Source organism: Oncorhynchus clarkii, chromosome 16 (assembly GCF_045791955.1).
Source record: "Oncorhynchus clarkii lewisi isolate Uvic-CL-2024 chromosome 16, UVic_Ocla_1.0, whole genome shotgun sequence".
Classification (NCBI taxonomy): Eukaryota; Metazoa; Chordata; class Actinopteri; order Salmoniformes; family Salmonidae; genus Oncorhynchus; species Oncorhynchus clarkii.
The window spans coordinates 70,460,134-70,483,907 of NC_092162.1; the positions used below are offsets into that span (position 1 = coordinate 70,460,134).

General features: G+C 44.6%; 1 protein-coding gene across 1 annotated transcript in view; it reads left to right on the top strand.

Moving 5' to 3' along the window:
* Positions 1-23,774, top strand: part of LOC139367785 (AMP deaminase 2-like) — a 62,846-nt gene that overhangs the window by 36,180 nt on the left and 2,892 nt on the right. The window contains exons 2-16 of the mRNA XM_071106117.1: positions 1-50; positions 222-352; positions 651-719; positions 2,538-2,649; positions 2,930-3,116; positions 4,033-4,180; positions 4,377-4,466; positions 4,827-4,956; positions 5,332-5,526; positions 6,085-6,216; positions 17,640-17,803; positions 18,188-18,314; positions 19,123-19,286; positions 20,828-20,948; positions 21,240-21,413. The exon at positions 1-50 is cut by the window's left edge and continues 75 nt beyond it. Coding sequence (XP_070962218.1) covers positions 1-50; positions 222-352; positions 651-719; positions 2,538-2,649; positions 2,930-3,116; positions 4,033-4,180; positions 4,377-4,466; positions 4,827-4,956; positions 5,332-5,526; positions 6,085-6,216; positions 17,640-17,803; positions 18,188-18,314; positions 19,123-19,286; positions 20,828-20,948; positions 21,240-21,413 — 1,994 coding nt within the window. The remainder of the gene's footprint in view (positions 51-221; positions 353-650; positions 720-2,537; positions 2,650-2,929; positions 3,117-4,032; positions 4,181-4,376; positions 4,467-4,826; positions 4,957-5,331; positions 5,527-6,084; positions 6,217-17,639; positions 17,804-18,187; positions 18,315-19,122; positions 19,287-20,827; positions 20,949-21,239; positions 21,414-23,774) is intronic.

The following is a 23,774-nucleotide window of genomic DNA, read 5'->3' on the forward strand; positions in this document are numbered from 1 at the left end:
CCATTGACCTACGCACCTCCATGGACGGCAAGTACAAGGAGATTGCTGAGGTGAGTAAGATAGAAAGATGGACTTCAAAAACATTTGCGATTTCAGCCACACAAGTGGATAAACTGCATTTAAAATAACTGAGGATAATACAACAACAACAACAAAAAACGAGTTTATTTCCAAACAAGCTCTAAACAAGCTAATCTCTCTGTGTGTCTGTGCCCATGTAGGAGCTGTTCTCTCGCAGCTTAGCAGAGCGTGATATGCTCAGCACCCCTTATGAGTTCCCTGAAGACAGTCCCATAGAACAGCTGGAGGAGAGACAACAACGACTACAGAGACAGATCAGCCAGGATGTCAAGTAAGGGAGGGAGGGAGGGAGGGAGGGAGGGAGGGAGATATAGTGGGAGGAAGGGAGTAATAGTGGGAGGGAGGGAGGGAGGGAGGGAGGGAGGGAGGGAGGGAGGGAGGGAGGGAGGGAGGGAGGGAGGGAGGGAGGGAGGGAGGGAGGGAGGGAGGGAGGGAAAGAAGGAAGGATAGTGGGAGGGAGGGATAGTGGGAGGGACAGAGGGAGGGAGGGAGTTAATATTCAGTCCTCATGAATCCCATTGGGATCATGTTGATGTCTCTAAAAAAGCTTTTTATTGTGTCTTCTTCAGGTTTGAGCCAGATATTCTTCTGCGAGCCAAACAGGAGTTAATGAAGACTGACAGCGCTACTGACCTAGAGTGAGTACAGTAAGGAGACTCACATTAGCTCTGCTAGCTACTTACCTAGAGTGAGAACAGTAAGGAGACTCACATTAGCTCTGCTAGCTACTGACCTAGAGTGAGTACAGTAAGGAGACTCACATTAGCTCTGCTAGCTACTTACCTAGAGTGAGAACAGTAAGGAGACTCACATTAGCTTCCTAAGCTTATACAGTGGGGCAAAAAAGTATTTAGTCAGCCACCAATTGTGCAAGTTCTCCCACTTAAAAAGATGAGAGAGGCCTGTAATTTTCATCATAGGTACACTTCAACGATGACAGACAAAATGAGACAAAAAATCCAGAAAATCACATTGTAGGATTTTTAATGAATTTATTTGCAAATTATGGTGGAAAATAAGTATTTGGTCAATAACAAAAGTTTATCTCAATACTTTGTTATATACCCTTTGTTGGCAATGACAGAGGTCAAATGTTTTCTGTAAGTCTTCACAAGGTTTTCACACACTGTTGCTGGTATTTTGGCCCATTCCTCCATGCAGATCTCCTCTAGAGCAGTGATGTTTTGGGGCTGTTGCTGGGCAACACAGGCTTTCAACTCCCTCCAAAGATTTTCTATGGGGTTGAGATCTGGAGACTGGCTAGGTCACTCCAGGACCTTGAAATGCTTCTTACGAAGCCACTCCTTCGTTGCCCGGGCAGTGTGTTTGGGATCATTGTCATGCTGAAAGACCCAGCCACGTTTCATCTTCAATGCACTTGCTGATGGAATGATGTTTTCACTCAAAAAAAAAGTTGAGTTTTTGCCAAAAAGTTCTATTTTGGTTTCATCTGACCATATGACATTCTCCCAATCTTCTGCTGGATCATCCAAATGCTCTCTAGCAAACTTCAGACGGGCCTTGACATGTACTGGCTTAAGCAGGGGGACACGTCTGGCACTGCAGGATTTGAGTCCCTGGCGGCGTAGTGTGTTACTGATGGTAGGCTTTGTTACTTTGGTCCCAGCTCTCTGCAGGTCATTCAATAGGTCCCCCCGTGTGGTTCTGGGATTTTTGCTCACCGCTCTTGTGATCATTTTGACCCCACGGGGTGAGATCTTGCGTGGAGCCCCAGATCGAGGGAGATTATCAGTGGTCTTGTATGTCTTCCATTTCCTAATAATTGCTCCCACAGTTGATTTCTTCAAACCAAGCTGCTTACCTATTGCAGATTCAATCTTCCCAGCCTGGTGCAGGTCTACAATTTTGTTTCTGGTGTCCTTTGAAAGCTCTTTGGTCTTGGCCATAGTGGAGTTTGGAGTGTTAACTTTTGACTGTTTGAGGTTGTGGATAGGTGTCTTTTATACTGATAACAAGTTCAAACAGGTGCCATTAATACAGGTAACGAGTGGAGGACAGAGGAGCCTCTTAAAGAAGAAGTTACAGGTCTGTGAGAGCCAGAAATCTTGCTTGTTTGTAGGTGACCAAATACTTATTTTCCACCATAATTTGCAAATAAATTCATAAAAAATCCTACAATGTGATTTTCTGGATTTTTTTTTTCTCATTCTGTCTGTCATAGTTGAAGTGTACCTATGATGAAGGCCTCTCTCATCTTTTTAAGTGGGAGAACTTGCACAAATGGTGGCTGACTAAATACTTTTTTGCCCCACTGTATCTATAGGTTTTAGGAATCACATGATATACACCGTCCAATGAAACGCTTACTTGCAGATTCCGTCTGGACAACGAAACAACAATAAGAAACAATAAAAGATAAGAACAGGAAACATAAAATAAATGGCTCGGTAGAATAGAACAAACGTTATAGAATAAACATTATTATGGTGTGTTAGATACCTGAAGGAGCAGAGCCAGGCATTCATGGACCTGTATCCCAAGGAGATGGAGCGGGAAGGAGAGAAGGAGTACCAGCGGGTCTCCATCTCCGGAGAGGAGAAATGTGGGGTAGGTCACAGAAATATCCCCCAAACAGCCATTACCGCTTTCACCACGGTCAACACCTTGAGTTTTTATCCAGTAAGGTTCCCTGGCTTTGATTAATGATATCGAATACAGGTCTTATGTAAAAACGTGTATTTCTCTCCACTTGGATTTCACCACAAGCAGCCAACCTTCCGACATGTTACGTGTTTCTTCGAAGCGGATTCCTCTCCGGAAGTAGGAGGCTAGAAGTAGGACTGGCAGAACTAACTTGTGCCCTCTCTCCCCGCCCCCTTCTCTCCAGGTTCCCTTCACAGACCTGCTGGATGCTGCTAAGTGTGTAGTGAAGGCCTTGTTCATCAGGGAGAAGTACATCGGCCTGTCCATGCAGAGCTTCTGTCGGACCACAGCCAGCTACCTAGAGGAGCTCAGTGACAGACCTCTAGATATGGGTATCTATGAGGAGATACCTGAGACTTCTGTTACTGCAGGTAGAGTACACACACATACGTAAATACCTACATACATACACCTACCTACCTACCTACCTACTTACCTACCTACCTACCTACCTACCTACCTACCTACCTACCTACCTACATCCAGAATGCATCACATCCAGCCTGATTGGGAGTCCCATAGGGTGGCGCACAATTGGCCTAGCGTCGTCTGGGTTTGGCCGGGGTAGGCCTTCATTGTAAATAAGAATTTGTTCTTAAAAACCTCTTAAGGATCCGCCCCTTCTTTTCAATTATCACCTAAAATGACATACCCAAATCTAACTGCCTGTAGCTCAGGCCCTGAATCAAGGATATGCATATTCCCATATCAGATATGTCTATGTCCTGGGAAATGTTCTTGTTATTTGCAACGTCATGCTAATCACTTTAGCGCACATTTGCTCAACCATCAAGAGGTTTGGGACACCGATCTGTAGAGATCCTTAAGAGGTGACTTGCCTAGTTAAATTTTAAAAACTGACTTGCCTAGATAAATAAAGGTTTTAAAAAATAAAATGAAAATACCTACCTACCTACCTACATGCATACACTAACAGGTGGTTGGCAGAGCAAGCCAGCTACAGATGAAGAGGTGGTTTCACATGTGCTATTCCCCATCTGCCTCCTGCTAGAACAGACTATCACTCAGTGTAGGAGAATTTTCATCACTGAAATTCAGCGTGAAAATAAATATTTAGTTTGGCTCTGTGCATTCCAGTTCCATCCCAAATGTTTGGGTATATAGAATGTCTGTGTCTGAGGGACACAAACTTTAGTAACGTTCTATTTGATTCTATTCTATTTGATTCTATTTGATTATTTTCTATTGTACTACATTCTATTCTATTGTACTATATTCTATTCTATTGTACTATATTCTATTCTATTGTACTATATTCTATTCTAGACTTAGACCAGACGGTCCATCCTCCTGTCTCCACCACACACCCCTATGAAAACCAGGACCCTGCCTGTATGCCTCCTGATATAGGCTACGGCTGCAAGATGGTCAACGGTGTTGTCCACATCTACACAAAGAAGGACAGCATGGACATGTGAGACGCAAGCAATATACCTATTGGCTTTAGATGAATTGTTACCTTGGTTATAAACATGCCAATGCCTAGCAACCGTACATCATAGGTTGTTATGAGTTCATCATTATGAAAACACTATTTGTGACAGTGCCTTTTAGATTGTTGGCTGTATGCTATCGAGACGGTGTTAAAGGCCTGTGTACTGCCATGTCAGGTCTACAGAGTTGGAGCTGCCCTATCCAGACCTATCGGAGTACATCGCTGATATGAACGTCATGACGGCCCTCATCATCAACGGACCTGTGTGAGTTAACGTACCTCTGATGGTATACATGTGGTAGTGTTGATTCAATCCGTAGCGCTGAAGACTTGCGCTGCAGCGTGACAGATATTTAAAGGCAATGTTCCCGCATTAGCAGAGACTGTATTTACGGTAGACACGGCATATGTCGGCTCAATTGCAAGTTAACTTTCAATTTAAATCGTGCTACAGATTGAACCAAACCTAAGGTTTCTGTAATGGCCATTCTGTCAAGAAACACATTTTCTCCAGATACAAAACATCATGATGACAGAACCGTCTGTCAGTTACTTCTGACGGTGTGCTGTCTGTCATCAGTGGACCAACTGACGTTGTGTCCGTGTTCACTTCCTGCCTTCACAGGAAGTCGTTCTGTTACCGTCGGTTACAGTACCTGAGTTCTAAGTTCCAGATGCACATCCTGCTGAATGAGATGAAGGAACTGGCAGCTCAGAAGAAAGTTCCTCACAGAGATTTCTATAACATACGCAAGGTGAGTCCTCAATTAGTGTGTTGGAGAGGACCAGCGAGAGCTATACTGTCCTCTACTGTCTATACCGCTACGCAGAATCAGTGATCTACATATCATCTTGTACCCTAAATAACTGCTCATTATGTGACCAAGATTTTCAAATATGCACAGATGCATGCTCAGGCCGATGCCCTCGAAATGTTGCGTATTTCTTGAGCCTCATGACAGAGGTTCGGTCTGACGCTAGGCCGTCATCGTAAATAAGAAATTGTTCTTAACTGACTTGCCTAGTTAAATAAAATACATACATAGAATATTCTATCTTCATTTTGATTGATAAAGTGCCACATAACAGCTTCATCTGTGTCTGTGTCTGGTTCCTTGTTGCACACCCAGGTGGACACCCACATCCACGCCTCGTCCTGTATGAACCAGAAACACCTGCTGAGGTTCATCAAGAGGGCCATGAAGAAGTATCCAGGGGAGATTGTCCATGTGGAGAGAGGCAAGGGACAGACGCTCATGGAGGTGTTCCAAACCATGAACCTCACAGCCTTCGACCTGAGTGTGGATACACTGGACATGCACGCTGTGAGTAGTGCTGGAGAGGGAGAGGGAAAGGGAAAGGGAGAGGGCGAGGGAGAGGGAGAGGGAGAGGGAGAGGGAGAAGGAGAGGGAGAAGGAGAGGGAGAGGGTGAAGGAGAGGGAGAGGGTGAGGGAGAGGGAGAGGGAGAAGGAAAAGGAGAGGGAGAGGGTGAAGGAGAGGGAGAGGGAGAGGGAGAGGGAGAGGGAGAGGGAGAGGGAGAATGAGAAGGAGAGGGAGAGGGAGAGGAAGAAGGAGGGAGAAGGAGGGAGAGGGAGAAGGAGAAGAAGAGGGAGAGGGTGCATGTCGATAGTCTTATGTAGCTACCTCTCCTTCATCCTCTCTGTTTATACTATATTGGTTTTGGTTTCTATATTAAGAGAGGAAGCATAGAGGAGACAGGAAGGTCAATGAAGAGATCTCAGGAAAAGGATGGATTAACAGTCGTTCAATTTTTTATATATTTTTTTATTGACAATTGTACTTTAAAGACAGATGACTCTGACGTGACAGATTGGCAGCGACATCAAAAAGGGAGACATTGACTGTCCCCTTTCTCCTCACAGGACCGTAACACTTTCCATCGCTTTGACAAGTTCAACGCCAAATACAACCCCATCGGCGAGTCCATCCTGAGAGAGATCTTCATCAAGACAGACAACCACGTAGAAGGGAAATACTTCGGACACATCATCAAGGTGAATGCATAATCAGCATACTGTACATGCCCTCTACCTTAACCTAGTAAACAATAGTTGCGTCACAATTCTCGACCCTTTCTCCTCATGTGTAAACTTTCACAATCCCCATCTGAAATGAAAAGCGTTTGGTGATTTGTGTTGGAGGGAGTTTCCACAAGAGAAAGAGTGTTCAAATCATAAGAAGAGAATCGCGATGGAACTAAAAACAATATAAAGGGCGGTGTGGAGTGCGATTGAGATCTGTGGATCTGTTGGGGCAGTATGCGAATTGGAGTGGGTCTGGGGTGTCCGGGAGGATGCTGTTGATGTGAGACATGACCAGCCTTTCAAAGCACTTCATGGCTGCCGACGTGAGTGCCACGGTGTGGTAATCATTTAGGCAGGTTACCTTTGCTTCCTTGGGCACAGGGACTACGGTGGTCTGCTTGAAACATGTAGGTATTACAGACTCGGTCAGGGAGAGTTTGAAAATGTCAGTGAAGAAACTTGACAGTTGATCCGCGCATGCTTTGAGGACACATCCTGGTAGTCCGTCTGGCCCAGCGGCTTTGTGAATATTGACCTGTTTAAAGGTTTTGTTCACATCAGCTACCGAGACCGTTATCACACAGTCATCCAGAACAGCTGGTGCTCTCGTGCTTAAAGGTTTTGTTCACATCAGCTACCGAGACCGTTATCACACAGTCATCCAGAACAGCTGGTGCTCTCGTGCATGCTTCAGTGTTGCTTGCCTCGAAGCAAGCATAAAATATTTTTATCTCGTCTGGTAGGCTCGCTTTACTGGGCAGCTCGCGTCTGGGTTTCCCTTTGTAGTCGTTAAATAGTTTTCAAACCCTGCCACATCTGACGAGCATCAGAGCCGGTGTAGTAGGATTCAATCTTAATCCTGCATTGACGCTTTGCTTGTTTGATGGTTCGTCAGAGAGCATATCTAGATTTCTTATAGGCGTCCGGATTAGTTTCCCGCTCCTTGAAAGCGGCATCTCTAGCCTTTAGCTCGATGCGGACTGAGGTGGTGTATTCCTAAATGCCATTGGATGAATCCCGGGACATATTCCAGTCTGTGCTATAATTTTCCCCTGGTTGCACGTGAAATGCTGGTAGAAATTTGGTAAAACTGATTTAAGTTTGCCTGCATTAAAGTCCCCGGCCACTAGGAGTTTTGCTTCTGAGCATTTTCTTCTTTGCTGATGGCCTTATAGAGTTGGTTGAGAGCGGTCTTAGTGTCAGCTTCGCTATGTGGTGGTAAATAGACAGCTACGAATAATACAGATGAAGAATACCTCAGGTGAGCAATACCTCGAGACTTCTTTAATATTAGACACCAGCTGTTATTGACAAAAAGACACTCATCCCTCGTCTTACCAGAGGTAGCGTCTCTGTTCTGCCGGAAAATCCCGCTAGCACTACATTGTCTGTTTCTTTGTTCAGCCACGTCTCGGTGAAACATAAGATGTTACAGTTTTTAATGTCCCGTTGGTAGGATAATCTTAATAGTAGGTCATCAATTTTATTTGATTGTGAGTTAGCAAGGAGAATGGAAGACATTAGTAGTTTACTCGCTCGCCTACAGATTCTCAGAAGGATCCCCGATCTGCGTCCCCTTTTCCGGCGTTTTTTCTTCACGCAAAAGGCGTGGACCTTATGGGGCGGCAGGTATCCTAGTGGTTAGAGCATTGGGCCAGTAACTGAAAGGTTGCTGGATCGAATCCCCGAGCTGACAAGGTAAATATGTCGTTCTGCCCCTAAACAAGGCAGTTAACCCACTGTTCACCAGTAGGCCGTCATTTTAAATAAGAATTTGTTCTCTATTTAACTCGGCAAGTCAGTGAAGGTTCAATGTAAAAAGGAAATAATCTGTTCCAGTGAAAGCAGGATATCCTTCTCGTCGGACTCGTTAAAGGAAAACGTTTCTTCCGATCTGCGGTGAGTAATTCACCTTCGTTTCAGTCATTAGAGACCGTAGAAGCAACATTATGTACACAATAAGCAAAAAAAAGAATTTACACAAAATTGCACAATTGGTTAGGAGAATGTAAAACGTCAGCCATCTCTGCCATCTCAGGGAACCAGACATATATAGGGAAGGTAATGACAGAGGTGATTGAGTCCAGGTGAGTTCAATAATCGCTGATGCGCGTGACAGAGGGGGGAAGTCAGGTGTGCCTAATGATGATGGCAGGAGTGCGCAATGCTGGGGAGCCTGGCGCCATCGAGCGCCAGGGGGGGGGGGGGGGGATCGGGAGCAGGTGTAACATCTACGGATGTTGTAGAGCATAAACCTACAGGAGCGAGACATTGTCCACCGTGATGGAAAAGTCTTTGAGTGGGCAGGCCTTCCCCAGGAGCAAAAGCAGTTCCGTCTTGTTGAGTTTGAGCTTGAGGTGGTGCGCCAACATCCAAGCTGAGATATCTGCCAGGCACGCAGAGATGACTGTCGCCAGCTGCGTGTCAGAAGGGGGGAAGGAGAAAAGTAGTTGAGTGTCATCTGCATAGCAATGATAGGAGAGACCATGTGAGGATATGACAGAGCAGAGTGACTTGGTGTATAGAGAGAAGAGGAGAGGGCCTAGAACTAAGCCCTCGGGGACACCAGTAGTGAGAGTACATGGTGAGGAGGATTAAGGAGGGAGGAGAAGGTAGAAAAGAGTTTCCTAGGGTTAAAGGCATAGAAAGAGGAAGAATATAGAACGAGGAAGAGGATAGAACGGGGAAGAGGATAGGAAGAGGAAGAGGATAGAAAGAGGAAGAGGAGAGAGAGAGGAAGAGGATAGAACGAGGAAGAGGAGAGAATGAGGAAGAGGTTAGAAAGGGGAAGAGGCGAGAAAGAGGAGGAGGATAGAACGAGGAAGAGGATAGAAAGAGGAAGAGGTTAGAAAGGGGAAGAGGCGAGAAAGAGGAAGAGGTTAGAAAGGGGAAGAGGCGAGAAAGAGGAGGAGGATAGAACGAGGAAGAGGATAGAATGAGGAAGATGATAGAAAGAGGAAGAGGATAGAAAGAGGAAGAGAAGGTAGAGAGGAGGGTTTGATTGGATGATAGGAAGTTTCATTTTCCTCCATTTTCGCTTAGCTGCCCGTAGCCCTGTTCTGTAAGCTCGTAATGTGTCACTCAGCCACGGAGCAAGAGGGGAGGGCCGAGCCGGCCTGGAGGAAAGGGGGCCGTGCGAGTCATAGGATGCGGAAAGGGAGGAGAGTAGGGTTGAAGAGGCAGATTCAGGAGACAGGACGGAGAAGGATTTAGCAGAAGGGAGAGATGATAGGTTAGAAGAGGAGAGAGTAGTGGGAGAGAGAAGATTTTGACGGCACATGACCATCTGGGTAGGGGCTGAGTGGTTAGGTTTGGAGGAAAGGGAATAAGAAAAGGAAACAAAGTAGTGATCAGAGACCTAGAAGGGGGTTACAGTGAGATTAGTAGGAGAACAGAGACCTGGAGGGGGGTTACATTGAGATTAGTAGGAGAACAGAGACCTGGAGGAGGGTTACAGTGAGATTAGTAGGAGAACAGAGACCTGGAGGGGGGTTACAGTGAGATTAGTAGGAGAACAGAGACCTGGAGGGGGTTACAGTGAGATTAGTAGGAGAACAGGGACCTGGAGGGGGGTTACATTGAGATTAGTAGGAGAACAAAGACCTGGAGGGGGGTTACATTGAGATTAGTAGGAGAACAGAGACCTGGAGGGGGGTTACAGTGAGATTAGTAGGAGAACAGAGACCTGGAGGGGGTTACAGTGAGATTAGTAGGAGAACAGAGACCTGGAGGGGGTTTACAGTGAGATTAGTAGGAGAACAGAGACCTGGAGGGGGGTTACAGTGAGATTAGTAGGAGAACAGAGACCTGGAGGGGGTTACAGTGAGATTAGTAGGAGAACAGAGACCTGGAGGGGGTTACAGTGAGATTAGTAGGAGAACAGAGACCTGGAGGGGGGTTACAGTGAGATTAGTAGGAGAACAGAGACCTGGAGGGGGGTTACAGTGAGATTAGTAGGAGAACAGAGACCTGGAGGAGGGTTACAGTGAGATTAGTAGGAGAACAGAGACCTGGAGGGGGGTTACATTGAGATTAGTAGGAGAACAGAGACCTGGAGGGGGGTTACAGTGAGATTAGTAGGAGAACAGAGACATGGAGGGGGGTTACAGTGAGATTAGTAGGATAACAGAGACCTGGAGGGGGTTACAGTGAGATTAGTAGGAGAACAGAGACCTGGAGGGGGGTTACATTGAGATTAGTAGGAGAACAGAGACCTGGAGGGGGGTTACATTGAGATTAGTAGGAGAACAGAGACCTGGAGGGGGGTTACAGTGAGATTAGTAGGAGAACAGAGACCTGGAGGGGGGTTACAGTGAGATTAGTAGGAGAACAGAGACCTGGAGGGGGTTACAGTGAGATTAGTAGGAGAACAGAGACCTGGAGGGGGTTACAGTGAGATTAGTAGGAGAACAGAGACCTGGAGGGGGGTTACATTGAGATTAGTAGGAGAACAGAGACCTGGAGGGGGGTTACAGTGAGATTAGTAGGAGAACAGAGACCTGGAGGGGGGTTACAGTGAGATTAGTAGGAGAACAGAGACCTGGAGGGGGTTACAGTGAGATTAGTAGGAGAACAGAGGCCTGGAGGGGGGTTACAGTGAGATTAGTAGGAGAACAGAGACCTGGAGGGGGTTTACAGTGAGATTAGTAGGAGAACAGAGGCCTGGAGGGGGGTTACAGTGAGATTAGTAGGAGAACAGAGACCAGGAGGGGGTTACAGTGAGGTTAGTAGGACAACAGAGACCTGGAGGGGGTTACATTGAGATTAAAAGGAGAACAGAGGCCTGGAGGGGGGTTACATTGAGATTAGTAGGAGAACAGAGACCTGGAGGGGGGTTACAGTGAGATTAGTAGGAGAACAGAGACCTGGAGGGGGTTACATTGAGATTAGTAGGAGAACAGAGACCTGGAGGGGGTTACATTGAGATTAGTAGGAGAACAGAGACCTGGAGGGGGTTACAGTGAGATTAGTAGGAGAACAGAGACCTGGAGGAGGGTTACAGTGAGATTAGTAGGAGAACAGAGGCCTGGAGGGGGGTTACAGTGAGATTAGTAGGATAACAGAGACCTGGAGGGGGGTTACAGTGAGATTAGTAGGAGAACAGAGACCTAGAAGGGGGTTACAGTGAGATTAGTAGGAGAACAGAGACCTGGAGGGGGGTTACAGTGAGATTAGTAGGAGAACAGAGACCTGGAGGGGGGTTACAGTGAGATTAGTAGGAGAACAGAGACCTGGGGGGGTTACATTGAGATTAGTAGGAGAACAGAGACCTGGAGGGGGTTACATTGAGATTAGTAGGATAACAGAGACCTGGAGGGGGGTTACAGTGAGATTAGTAGGAGAACAGAGACCTGGAGGGGGTTACAGTGAGATTAGTAGGAGAACAGAGACCTGGAGGTGGTTACATTGAGATTAGTAGGAGAACAGAGACCTGGGGGGGGTTACATTGAGATTAGTAGGAGAACAGAGACCTGGAGGGGGTTACATTGAGATTAGTAGGATAACAGAGACCTGGAGGGGGGTTACAGTGAGATTAGTAGGAGAACAGAGACCTGGAGGGGGTTACAGTGAGATTAGTAGGAGAACAGAGACCTGGAGGGGGTTACATTGAGATTAGTAGGAGAACAGAGACCTGGAGGGGGTTACAGTGAGATTAGTAGGAGAACAGAGACCTGGAGGGGGTTACATTGAGATTAGTAGGAGAACAGAGACCTGGAGGGGGTTACAGTGAGATTAGTAGGAGAACAGAGACCTGGAGGGGGTTACAGTGAGATTAGTAGGAGAACAGAGACCTGGAGGGGGGTTACAGTGAGATTAGTAGGAGAACAGAGACCTGGAGGGGGGTTACAGTGAGATTAGTAGGAGAACAGAGACCTGGAGGGGGGTTACAGTGAGATTAGTAGGAGAACAGAGACCAGGAGGGGGTTACAGTGAGATTAGTAGGAGAACAGAGACCTGGAGGGGGGTTACAGTGAGATTAGTAGGAGAACAGAGACCTGGAGGGGGTTACAGTGAGATTAGTAGGAGAACAGAGACCTGGAGGGGGTTTACAGTGAGATTAGTAGGAGAACAGAGACCTGGAGGGGGTTACAGTGAGATTAGTAGGAGAACAGAGACCTGGAGGGGGTTACAGTGAGATTAGTAGGAGAACAGAGACCTGGAGGGGGGTTACAGTGAGATTAGTAGGAGAACAGAGACCTGGAGGGGGGTTACAGTGAGATTAGTAGGAGAACAGAGACCTGGAGGGGGGTTACAGTGAGATTAGTAGGAGAACAGAGACCAGGAGGGGGTTACAGTGAGATTAGTAGGAGAACAGAGACCTGGAGGGGGTTTACAGTGAGATTAGTAGGAGAACAGAGACCTGGAGGGGGTTACAGTGAGATTAGTAGGAGAACAGAGACCTGGAGGGGGTTTACAGTGAGATTAGTAGGAGAACAGAGACCTGGAGGGGGTTACAGTGAGATTAGTAGGAGAACAGAGACCTGGAGGGGGTTTACAGTGAGATTAGTAGGAGAACAGAGACCTGGAGGGGGGTTACAGTGAGATTAGTAGGAGAACAGAGGCCTGGAGGGGGGTTACAGTGAGATTAGTAGGAGAACAGAGACCTGGAGGGGGGTTACAGTGAGATTAGTAGGAGAACAGAGACCTGGAGGAGGGTTACAGTGAGATTAGTAGGAGAACAGAGGCCTGGAGGGGGGTTACAGTGAGATTAGTAGGAGAACAGAGACCTGGAGGGGGGTTACAGTGAGATTAGTAGGAGAACAGAGACCTGGAGGAGGGTTACAGTGAGATTAGTAGGAGAACAGCGACCTGGAGGGGGTTTACAGTGAGATTAGTAGGAGAACAGAGACCTGGAGGGGGGTTACAGTGAGATTAGTAGGAGAACAGAGGCCTGGAGGGGGGTTACAGTGAGATTAGTAGGATAACAGAGACCTGGAGGGGGTTGCAGTGAGATTAGTAGGAGAACAGAGACCTGGAGGGGGTTACAGTGAGATTAGTAGGAGAACAGAGACCTGGAGGGGGTTACAGTGAGATTAGTAGGAGAACAGCCTCTAGTGAAGATGAGGTCAAGCGTATTGCTGCCTTGTGGGACTGGGAAAGTGGGAGGGGACTGGGAAAGTGGGAGGGGACTGGGAAAAGGAGAGGTGAAAAGAGGCAAGGAGGGGAAGAGAGAGTTGGAAAGAAATTCATCGAAGGCAGACGTTGGGAGGTTGAACTCGACCAGTACGAAGAGCGGTGAGTCATCATCAGGAAATGAGTTTATCCAGGTATAAAGCTCATTGATGAACTCTCCAAGGACACCTGGTGGGTGATAGATGAAAATAATGTTAATCTTGAGTGGACAAGTGATAGTGACAGAATGGAATTTCAATGATGGACAGGTGAGTGAGGGAGAACAGAGAAACATGTCCCACTTAGGAGAAATGAGCAGGCCTGTTCCACCACCCTCTGTGGGGTCAGATGAAGAGAGAGCAGCTGAAGAAAGAGCAATGTTCTCTGGCTTGGTCCATGTCTCCTTCAGGGCCAAAAAAGTCTAGGGACTGAAGGGCAACATAGGCTGAGACGAACTTGGCGTTCTTGACCGCAGATCAGCAATTCCAAACCCTGCCCGGAGACCAGGAATTGAACATGGGTTGTGAGCGCAGGGTTGTGAGAAGGGTTGCAGCCAACATGGTGGGAGGTTCTTCACAGCCTACAGGGTGAGGAACGAGCTGAGACTGAAAACACATACATAGATGCCAAAGCTTCAAAATAGCTAAATTAGAGAATCTGAAAATAATTAGGTAAGATACTGATAGAGTGGTGTCGGAGCATTCCTTCTCTTTCCCTTCTCGAACAACTCTCTCTTTCCCTTCTCGAACAACTCTCTCTTTCCCTTCTCGAACAACTCTCTCTTTCCCTTCTCGAACAACTCTCTCTTTCCCTTCTCGAACAACTCTCTCTTTCCCTTCTCGAACAACTCTCTCTTTCCCTTCTCGAACAACTCTCTCTTTCCCTTCTCGAACAACTCTCTCTTTCCCTTCTGGAACAACTCTCTCTTTCCCTTCTCGAACAACTCTCTCTTTCCCTTCTCAAACAACTCTCTCTTTCCCTTCTCGAACAACTCTCTCTTTCCCTTCTCGAACAACTCTCTCTTTCCCTTCTCAAACAACTCTCTCTTTCCCTTCTCGAACAACTCTCTCTTTCCCTTCTCAAACAACTCTCTCTTTCCCTTCTCAAACAACTCTCTCTTTCCCTTCTCGAACAACTCTCTGCAAAACCGTCTTTGTTTCGGGCGAAGGTCTTAGTTTTGACAACGAGACCACCATTGACACTGATTACCAAAACAACAACAGTCATAATTTACCCTGTCGATTAATGTCTGGTTGATGTGTCAACAATCATCTGCAAGTTATGAGCAGGCAGCAGTTCACACAAGTAGGCTGCTGGGAAGACAGACAGCGCTTAAAGTAGATGGACCTAGCTAGCAAAGAGACAGTACTAGACCACAACTGTTAAAGACAACAAATTATACTTATAACTCCTGGAGATATCAGGAGTCTTTGGTAGTAATGTTGTATTGTAGTACTGTTGTATTGTAGTAATGTAGTATTGTAATAATGCTGTATTGTAGTAATGCTGTTTTGTATGTTGTATTTGTTAGGGGTGTGTATCGGAGGCGAAGTCAGGTGCAGGAGAGCACTTTTTATTCCGGTCCAAATGACAGCACAAAGTAACATAAAATGTGCCCAAAACACGGAACATAGACAAAAAATTACGCGAGTAATAATATCCACAATATCAAAATACACGTAACACAAACAATCCTACACAAAGACATGATGGGGAACAGAGGAATAAATACATATGAATTGATTGGGGAATGAAAACCAGGTGTGCAGAAAACAAGACAAAACAAATGGATACATGAAAAATGGAGCGGTGATGGCTAGAAGGTCGGTGACGTCGACCGCCGAACGAACAAGAAGAGGAGCCGACTTCGATGGAAGTCGTGACAGTATTGTAGTCATGCTGTATTGTAGTAATGTTGCATTGTAGTAATGTTGTATTGTAGTAATGTTGTATTGTATTAATGCTGTATTGTAGTAATGCTGTATTGTAGTAATGCTGTATTGTAGTAATGTAGTAATGTAGTAATGCTGTATTGTAGTAATGTTGTATTGTAGTAATGTTGTATTGTAGTAATGCTGTATTGTATTAATGCTGTATTGTAGTAATGTTGTATTGTAGTAATGCTGTATTGTAGTAATGCTGTATTGTAGTAATGTTGTATTGTATGCATGCTGTATTGTAGTAATGTAGTAATGTTGTATTGTAGTAATGTTGTATTGTAGTAACGCTGTATTGTAGTAATGCTGTATTGTAGTAATGTTGTATTGTAGTAATGTTGTATTGTAGTAATGCTGTTTTGTAATCATGCTGTATTGTAGTACTGTTGTATTGTATTTTGTATTGTAGTAATGATGTATTGTAGTAATGTAGATATTGTAATACTTTTGTATTGTAGTAATGCTGCATTGTAGTACTGCTGTTTGTAGTACTGTTGTATTGTATTTTGTATTGTAGTAATGCTGTATTATAGTAATGCTGTTTTGTATGTTGTATTGTAGTAATGCTGTATTGTAGTAATGCTGTATTGTAGTAATGCTGTTTTGTATGTTGTATTGTAGTAATGCTGTTTTGTATTAATGCTGTATTGTAGTAATGCTGTATTTTAGTAATGCTGTATTGTAGTAATGTTGTATTGTATTAATGCTGTATTGTAGTATTGTAGTAATGTTGTATTGTAGTAATGCTGTTTTGTATGTTGTATTGTAGTAATGCTGTTTTGTATGTTGTATTGTAGTCATGCTGTATTGTAGTCATGTTGTATTGTAGTCATGTTGTATTGTAGTAAAGCTGTTTTGTATGTTGTATTGTAGTAATGCTGTATTGTAGTAATGCTGTATTGTAGTAATGCTGTTTTGTATGTTGTATTGTAGTAATGCTGTTTTGTATGTTGTATTGTAGTCATGCTGTATTGTAGTAAAGCTGTTTTGTATGTTGTATTGTAGTAATGTTGTATTGTAGTAATGCTGTTTTGTATGTTGTATTGTAGTAATGTTGTATTGTAGTAATGCTGTATTGTATTTTGTATTGTAGTAATGCTGTATTGTAGTCATGTTGTATTGTAGTAAAGCTGTTTTGTATGTTGTATTGTAGTAATGTTGTATTGTAGTAATGCTGTATTGTATTTTGTATTGTAGTAATGCTGTATTGTAGTAATGCTGTTTTGTATGTTGTATTGTAGTCATGCTGTATTGTAGTCATGTTGTATTGTAGTCATGTTGTATTGTAGTAAAGCTGTTTTGTATGTTGTATTGTAGTAATGCTGTATTGTAGTAATGCTGTTTTGTATGTTGTATTGTAGTCATGCTGTATTGTAGTCATGTTGTATTGTAGTCATGTTGTATTGTAGTAAAGCTGTTTTGTATGTTGTATTGTAGTAATGCTGTATTGTAGTAATGCTGTTTTGTATGTTGTATTGTAGTCATGCTGTATTGTAGTCATGTTGTATTGTAGTAATGCTGTATTGTAGTAAAGCTGTTTTGTATGTTGTATTGTAGTAATGTTGTATTGTAGTAAAGCTGTATTGTATTTTGTATTGTAGTAATGCTGTATTGTAGTAATGCTGTTTTGTATGTTGTATTGTAGTAATGCTGTATTGTAGTCATGTTGTATTGTAGTCATGTTGTATTGTAGTAAAGCTGTTTTGTATGTTGTATTGTAGTAATGTTGTATTGTAGTAATGCTGTTTTGTATGTTGTATTGTAGTCATGCTGTATTGTAGTAATGTTGTATTGTATTTTGTATTGTAGTAATGCTGTATTGTAGTAATGCTGTTTTGTATGTTGTATTGTAGTAATGCTGTATTGTAGTCATGTTGTATTGTAGTCATGTTGTATTGTAGTCATGTTGTATTGTAGTAAAGCTGTTTTGTATGTTGTATTGTAGTAATGTTGTATTGTAGTAATGCTGTTTTGTATGTTGTATTGTAGTAATGCTGTATTGTATTAATGCTGTATTGTAGTAATGCTGTTTTGTATGTTGTATTGTAGTCATGCTGTATGCTGTATTGTAGTCATGCTGTATTGTAGTAATGCTGTATTGTATTAATGCTGTATTCTAGTAATGCTGTTTTGTATGTTGTATTGTAGTAATGCTGTATTGTAGTCATCTTGTATTGTAGTCCTGCTGTATTGTAGTAATGCTATATTGTAGTAATGCTGTTTTGTAGTCCTGCTGTATTGTAGTCATGTTGTATTGTATTTTATGTTGTATTTTAGTAGTAATGTTCTATACTAGTTTTTAGTGCCCCCTGCTGACTATTGTATGCCTCTGCACCCCGTCAGGAGGTGATGGCTGACCTGGAGGAGAGTAAATACCAGAACGTGGAGCTGCGTCTGTCCATCTACGGCCGACAGAGGGACGAATGGGACAAGCTGGCCCAGTGGGCCGTCAAACACCAAGTCTACTCTAACAACGTACGCTGGCTGTTGCAGGTGCCACGACTCTTGTGAGTACCACCAAAGCCTCTTACAACATTATATACCATCTCTGTTACTACTGCTTTCATCCATTCAACAATTGTCTGGTGTTCCCACTTCTTCCACACTGTTCTGAATGAAACAACATATTTTCATGTTCGTAATAGACAGAGGTTAGAGTGCTTTAGTCCTTCCACACAGCTATAGTCAAGCCAGCTGCCAGATAACATTGAATTACTGTGAAAGTACCTAATTATTGTTTCTGAACCGTCATTCTTTTTAATTTGACCTGAAAACCCAATACAAATCTGAAAAAAAAGGTGACCAGACCTGCATGCTCTCTATCTCTCTCCACAGTGATGTGTACCACACAAAGGTGACCAGACCTGCATGCTCTCTATCTCTCTCCACAGTGATGTGTACCACACAAAGAAGCAGCTGTCCAACTTCCAAGAGCTGCTGGAGAACATCTTCATGCCTCTGTTTGAGGTCACCATCGACCCCACCAATCACCGTGAGCTGCACCTCTTCCTACAGCACGTGAGTAAACAACCGTTGGTTTAGTGGGTTCAGAGAAACTTGTGTTTTGGATCGGTTTATTACGGCTTTTGTCTAGCAGTAAGCTAACGTAGCAGGTTTTTAAAGAAATGCCTGAGCTGCGTTATCTTTCTGGTCCTGACGGAGGAGGGAAAAAAACTGTGTGTGGGGGAGGTTGTCTTCTGCACTGTTCAACCAATCCAGTTAATGTGGGGGAGGAGTTAAGATGGAGTGCCGCCTTGTTAACGTTCAAAAGAGGAAGTGACATCACAGGCTCTCATTCCATTTCCCCTGAAATTTATTTTATCTTTATTTAACTAGGCAAGTCAGTTAAGAACAAATACTTTATGTTCAATGACGGCCTAGGAACGGTGGGTTAACTGTCTTGGTCAGGGGCAGAAAGACTGATTTGTACCTTGTCAGCTCGGGGGTTTGAACTTTCAACCTTTCAGTTACTAGTCCAACGCTCTAACCACTAGGCTACTCTGCAGCAGAAAATTGTGGAATTTCCGGTTGTTTTCCGACTCCACGGAGGAGGATAGTCGAGCAGAAAACCTCTCTGAGACACTGGTCGCGTTTGAGAACATCAATTTCCGACAGATCTACACTTCACAATATCAGTCAGTCAGCTCAGTCCATCATCAGCGACGGACCTAAACTGATGCTCTCAAACACGACCATGATCAACACGAAGATGATAACGTCGACAATGATGATTACGATGACGATGTTGTGTGTGTGTGTGTGTGTGTGTTCAGGTTGATAACGTCGACAATGATGATTACGATGACGATGTTGTGTGTGTGTTCAGGTGGTGGGCTTCGACAGTGTCGACGACGAGTCTAAACCAGAGCATCACTGCTTCAACATGGAGAGTCCTCTGCCAGTCAACTGGACTGAAGAAGACAACCCTCCTTATGCCTACTACCTGTACTATATGTACGCTAACATGGCCGTGCTCAACCACCTGCGCAGGTAGGGGACTACATGACAACGCAGCACTGTACCATTTACACTGATTCTAGCATTATCACTGTAAACACCTGGCTATATATATGTGGGGACGGTAGCTAGGACTCTCTATCAGGGCTATCCAAACCTGTTCCTGTAGGTTTTCATTCCAAACCTGTTCCTGTAGGTTTTCATTCCAAACCTGTTCCTGTAGGTTTTCATTCGAACCCTGTTGCTGTAGGTTTTCATTCCAAACCTGTTCCTGTAGGTTTTCATTCCAAACCTGTTCCTGTAGGTTTTCAGTCCAACACTGTTCCTGGAGGTTGAGTCTAACCGTGTTCCTGTAGGTTTTCAGTCCAACACTGTTCCTGGAGGTTGAGTCTAACCGTGTTCCTGTAGGTTTTCAGTCCAACACTGTTCCTGGAGGTTGAGTCTAACCGTGTTCCTGTAGGTTTTCAGTCCAACACTGTTCCTGGAGGTTGAGTCTAACCGTGTTCCTGTAGGTTTTCAGTCCAACACTGTTCCTGGAGGTTGAGTCTAACCGTGTTCCTGTAGGTTTTCAGTCCAACACTGTTCCTGGAGGTTGAGTCTAACAGTGTTCCTGTAGGTTTTCAGTCCAACACTGTTCCTGGAGGTTGAGTCTAACAGTGTTCCTGTAGGTTTTCAGTCCAACACTAATCCAGCACACCTGACTCTAATAATTAGCTGGTTGATAAGCTGAATCAGGTTAGTTAAAACTGGGGTTGAAAGGAACAGGGTTGGAGAGCCCTGGTGTGAACCTACAGGAGGGTAGCTCTCCAGGAACAGGGTTGGAGAGCCCTGGTGTGAACCTACAGGAGGGTAGCTCTCCAGGAACAGGGTTGGAGAGCCCTGGTGTGAACCTACAGGAGGGTAGCTCTCCAGGAACAGGGTTGGAGAGCCCTGGTGTGAACCTACAGGAGGGTAGCTCTCCAGGAACAGGGTTGGAGAGCCCTGGTGTGAACCTACAGGAGGGTAGCTCTCCAGGAACAGGGTTGGAGAGCCCTGGTGTGAACCTACAGGAGGGTATCTATCTATCTATTTATTTATTTAAAAAAATATTTAAAAAATACCCCTTTTTCTCCCCAATTTCGTGGTATCCAATTGTTGTAGTAGCTACTATCTTGTCTCATCGCTATAACTCCCGTACGGGCTCGGGAGAGACGAAGGTTGAAAGTCATGCGTCCTCCGATACACAACCCAACCAAGCCGCACTGCTTCTTAACACAGCGTGCATCCAAACCGGAAGCCAGCCGCACCAATGTGTCGGAGGAAACATTGTGTACCTGGCAACCTTGGTTAGCGTGCACTGCGCCCAGTCCGCCACAGGAGTCACTGGTGCGCGATGAGACAAGGACACCCCTACTGACCAAACCCTCCCTAACCCGGACAACGCTAGGCCAATTGTGCGTCGCCCCACGGACTGGGCACAAACCCAGAGTCTCTGATGGCACAGCTGGCGCTGCAGTACAGCGCCCTTAACCACTGCGCCACCCGGGAGGCCTATCTATCTATCTCAATGAACCAGCTCTCTGTGTGTGTCCTAGGCAGAGAGGTTTCAACACCCTGGTGCTGCGTCCTCACTGTGGGGAGGCGGGGCCTATCCATCACCTGGTGTCAGGTTTCATGCTGTCAGAAAACATCTCCCACGGACTACTGCTTAGGAAGGTACTGCTGCTCCTTTTAATCCCCCGAGCACACTCACACGCACACGCACACTTGTCAGCCGCCACAATCTCTCTATTTCCCACACTCCAATGGGGACAAGGCCTCGGTCAAGTACAGTACGAGCTTGTGACCATCTGGTGCCTTTCAAACATGGCGGCTACTGTAAATGTTCCAAAGCATATGGTTCATGGGTTGGTTGTTCTTTTCTATCAACAACGTTTCCATGGGGACAACGGCCCCACAACAAGAACACATAGTGTATCACCATGTCTTTCCCCCTGTCCCCTCCAGGCCCCTGTGCTGCAGTACCTGTACTACCTGGCTCAGATCGGCATCGCCATGTCTCCTCTCAGCAACAACAGCCTGTTCCTCAGCTACCACCGTAACCCTCTGCCTGAATATCTGTCCAGAGGACTCATGGTCTCCCTGTCCACTGACGACCCTCTTCAGTTCCACTTCACTAAGGTTGGTGAACCCCAACGATGTATATAAATAAACGCTATGAATACCGGTATGCAAACATGTGCTATATTACATGTCTATGGTGCCATGTCACTAGCTAGAAATACTTCCATCCAATTGGCAACTGATTTTCATGAAAATATTCATAAAAAATGTACATAAAGAAAACATGCACATTTTTCCACCGGCGGAGGTGTTTCCACCACACTGACTTGTTTCTGATATAAATCAGTAATGACGTAGTGCAAACAATGTACTTTTTCTCTTCAGTTTTCATGTACCGAATAAAAATATATGTTCAATAATGTTTCCATCGCATTTTCATCTCTACTGATTTAGTTTTGTCACAGAAAAAAAAAACTGGTGTTACACAACAAACGTTTCTACACGGGTCTTGGTGCCTGAGCTCCAGACAACAGCTCTCAGATACAGGGCGGGTAGGTTAGGCTACATGATGACATTATTATGGATAAGAGAGAGAATATTGGTATTTGTCAAAATGGCAATAAAGCATCGATCATCGTGTCATCAGAATAAGAACCGCAATATTTATTGGAAAGGAGCATCATCTGTATTTGTGCAAAGACCAGGTTCTGGAGAGTAGATAAGTAGCTGTGGAGAATAGACTGTGTTCTGATGGATAGATAAGTAGCTGTGTAGAATAGACCATGTTCTGATGGATAGATAAGTAGCTGTGGAGAATAGACCATGTTCTGGAGAGTAGATAAGTAGCTGTGGAGAATAGACCATGTTCTGGAGGGTAGATAAGTAGCTGTGGAGAATATACCATGTTCTGGAGGGTAGATAAGTAGCTGTGGAGAATAGACTGTGTTCTGATGGATAGATAAGTAGCTGTGTAGAATAGACCATGTTCTGATGGATAGATAAGTAGCTGTGGAGAATAGACCATGTTCTGGAGAGTAGATAAGTAGCTGTGGAGAATAGACCATGTTCTGATGGGTAGATAAGTAGCTGTGGAGAATAGACCATGTTCTGATGGGTAGATAAGTAGCTGTGGAGAATAGACCATGTTCTGGAGGGTAGATAAGTAGCTGTGGAGAATAGACCATGTTCTGGAGGGTAGATAAGTAGATGTGGAGAATAGACCATGTTCTGATGGGTAGATAAGTAGCTGTGGAGAATAGATTGTGTTCTGGAGGGTAGATAAGTGGCTGTGGAGAATAGACCATGTTCTGATGAGTAGATAAGTAGCTGTGGAGAATAGACCATGTTCTGATGGGTAGATAAGTAGCTGTGGAGAATAGATTGTGTTCTGGAGGGTAGATAAGTAGTTGTGGAGAATAGACCGTGTTCTGATGATTAGATAAGTAGTTGTGTAGAATAGACCGTGTTCTGATGGGTAGATAAGTGGCTGTGGAGAATAGACCATGTTCTGATGGGTAGATAAGTGGCTGTGGAGAATAGACCGTGTTCTGATGGGTAGATAAGTGGCTGTGGAGAATAGACCATGTTCTGATGGGTAGATAAGTGGCTGTGGAGAATAGACCGTGTTCTGATGGGTAGATAAGTGGCTGTGGAGAATAGACCGTGTTCTGATGGGTAGATAAGTGGCTGTGGAGAATAGACCGTGTTCTGATGGGTAGATAAGTAGCTGTGGAGAATAGACCATGTTCTGATGGGTAGATAAGTAGCTGTGGAGAATAGACCGTGTTCTGATGATTAGATAAGTAGTTGTGTAGAATAGACCATGTTCTGATGGGTAGATAAGTAGCTGTGGAGAATAGACCGTGTTCTGATGGATAGATAAGTAGCTGTGGAGAATAGACCATGTTCTGATGAGTAGATAAGTAGCTGTGGAGAATAGACCGTGTTCTGATGGGTAGATAAGTAGCTGTGGAGAATAGACCGTGTTCTGGAGAGTAGATAAGTAGCTGTGGAGAATAGACCGTGTTCTGATGGGTAGATAAGTAGCTGTGGAGAATAGACCATGTTCTGATGAGTAGATAAGTAGCTGTGGAGAATAGACCGTGTTCTGATGGGTAGATAAGTGGCTGTGGAAAATAGACCGTGTTCTGATGGATAGATAAGTAGCTGTGGAGAATAGACCATGTTCTGATGAGTAGATAAGTAGCTGTGGAGAATAGACCGTGTTCTGATGGGTAGATAAGTGGCTGTGGAGAATAGACCGTGTTCTGATGAGTAGATAAGTAGCTGTGGAGAATAGGCCGTGTTCTGATGAGTAGATAAGTAGCTGTGGAGAATAGACCATGTTCTGATGGGTAGATAAGTAGCTGTGGAGAATAGACCATGTTCTAAGAGAGAATAAATAAAGTCAATAAATAAGTATGTGGAAGTGAACAGACTGTACATATTCATGATTCCATGCTTGGGGCCCTCAATGCT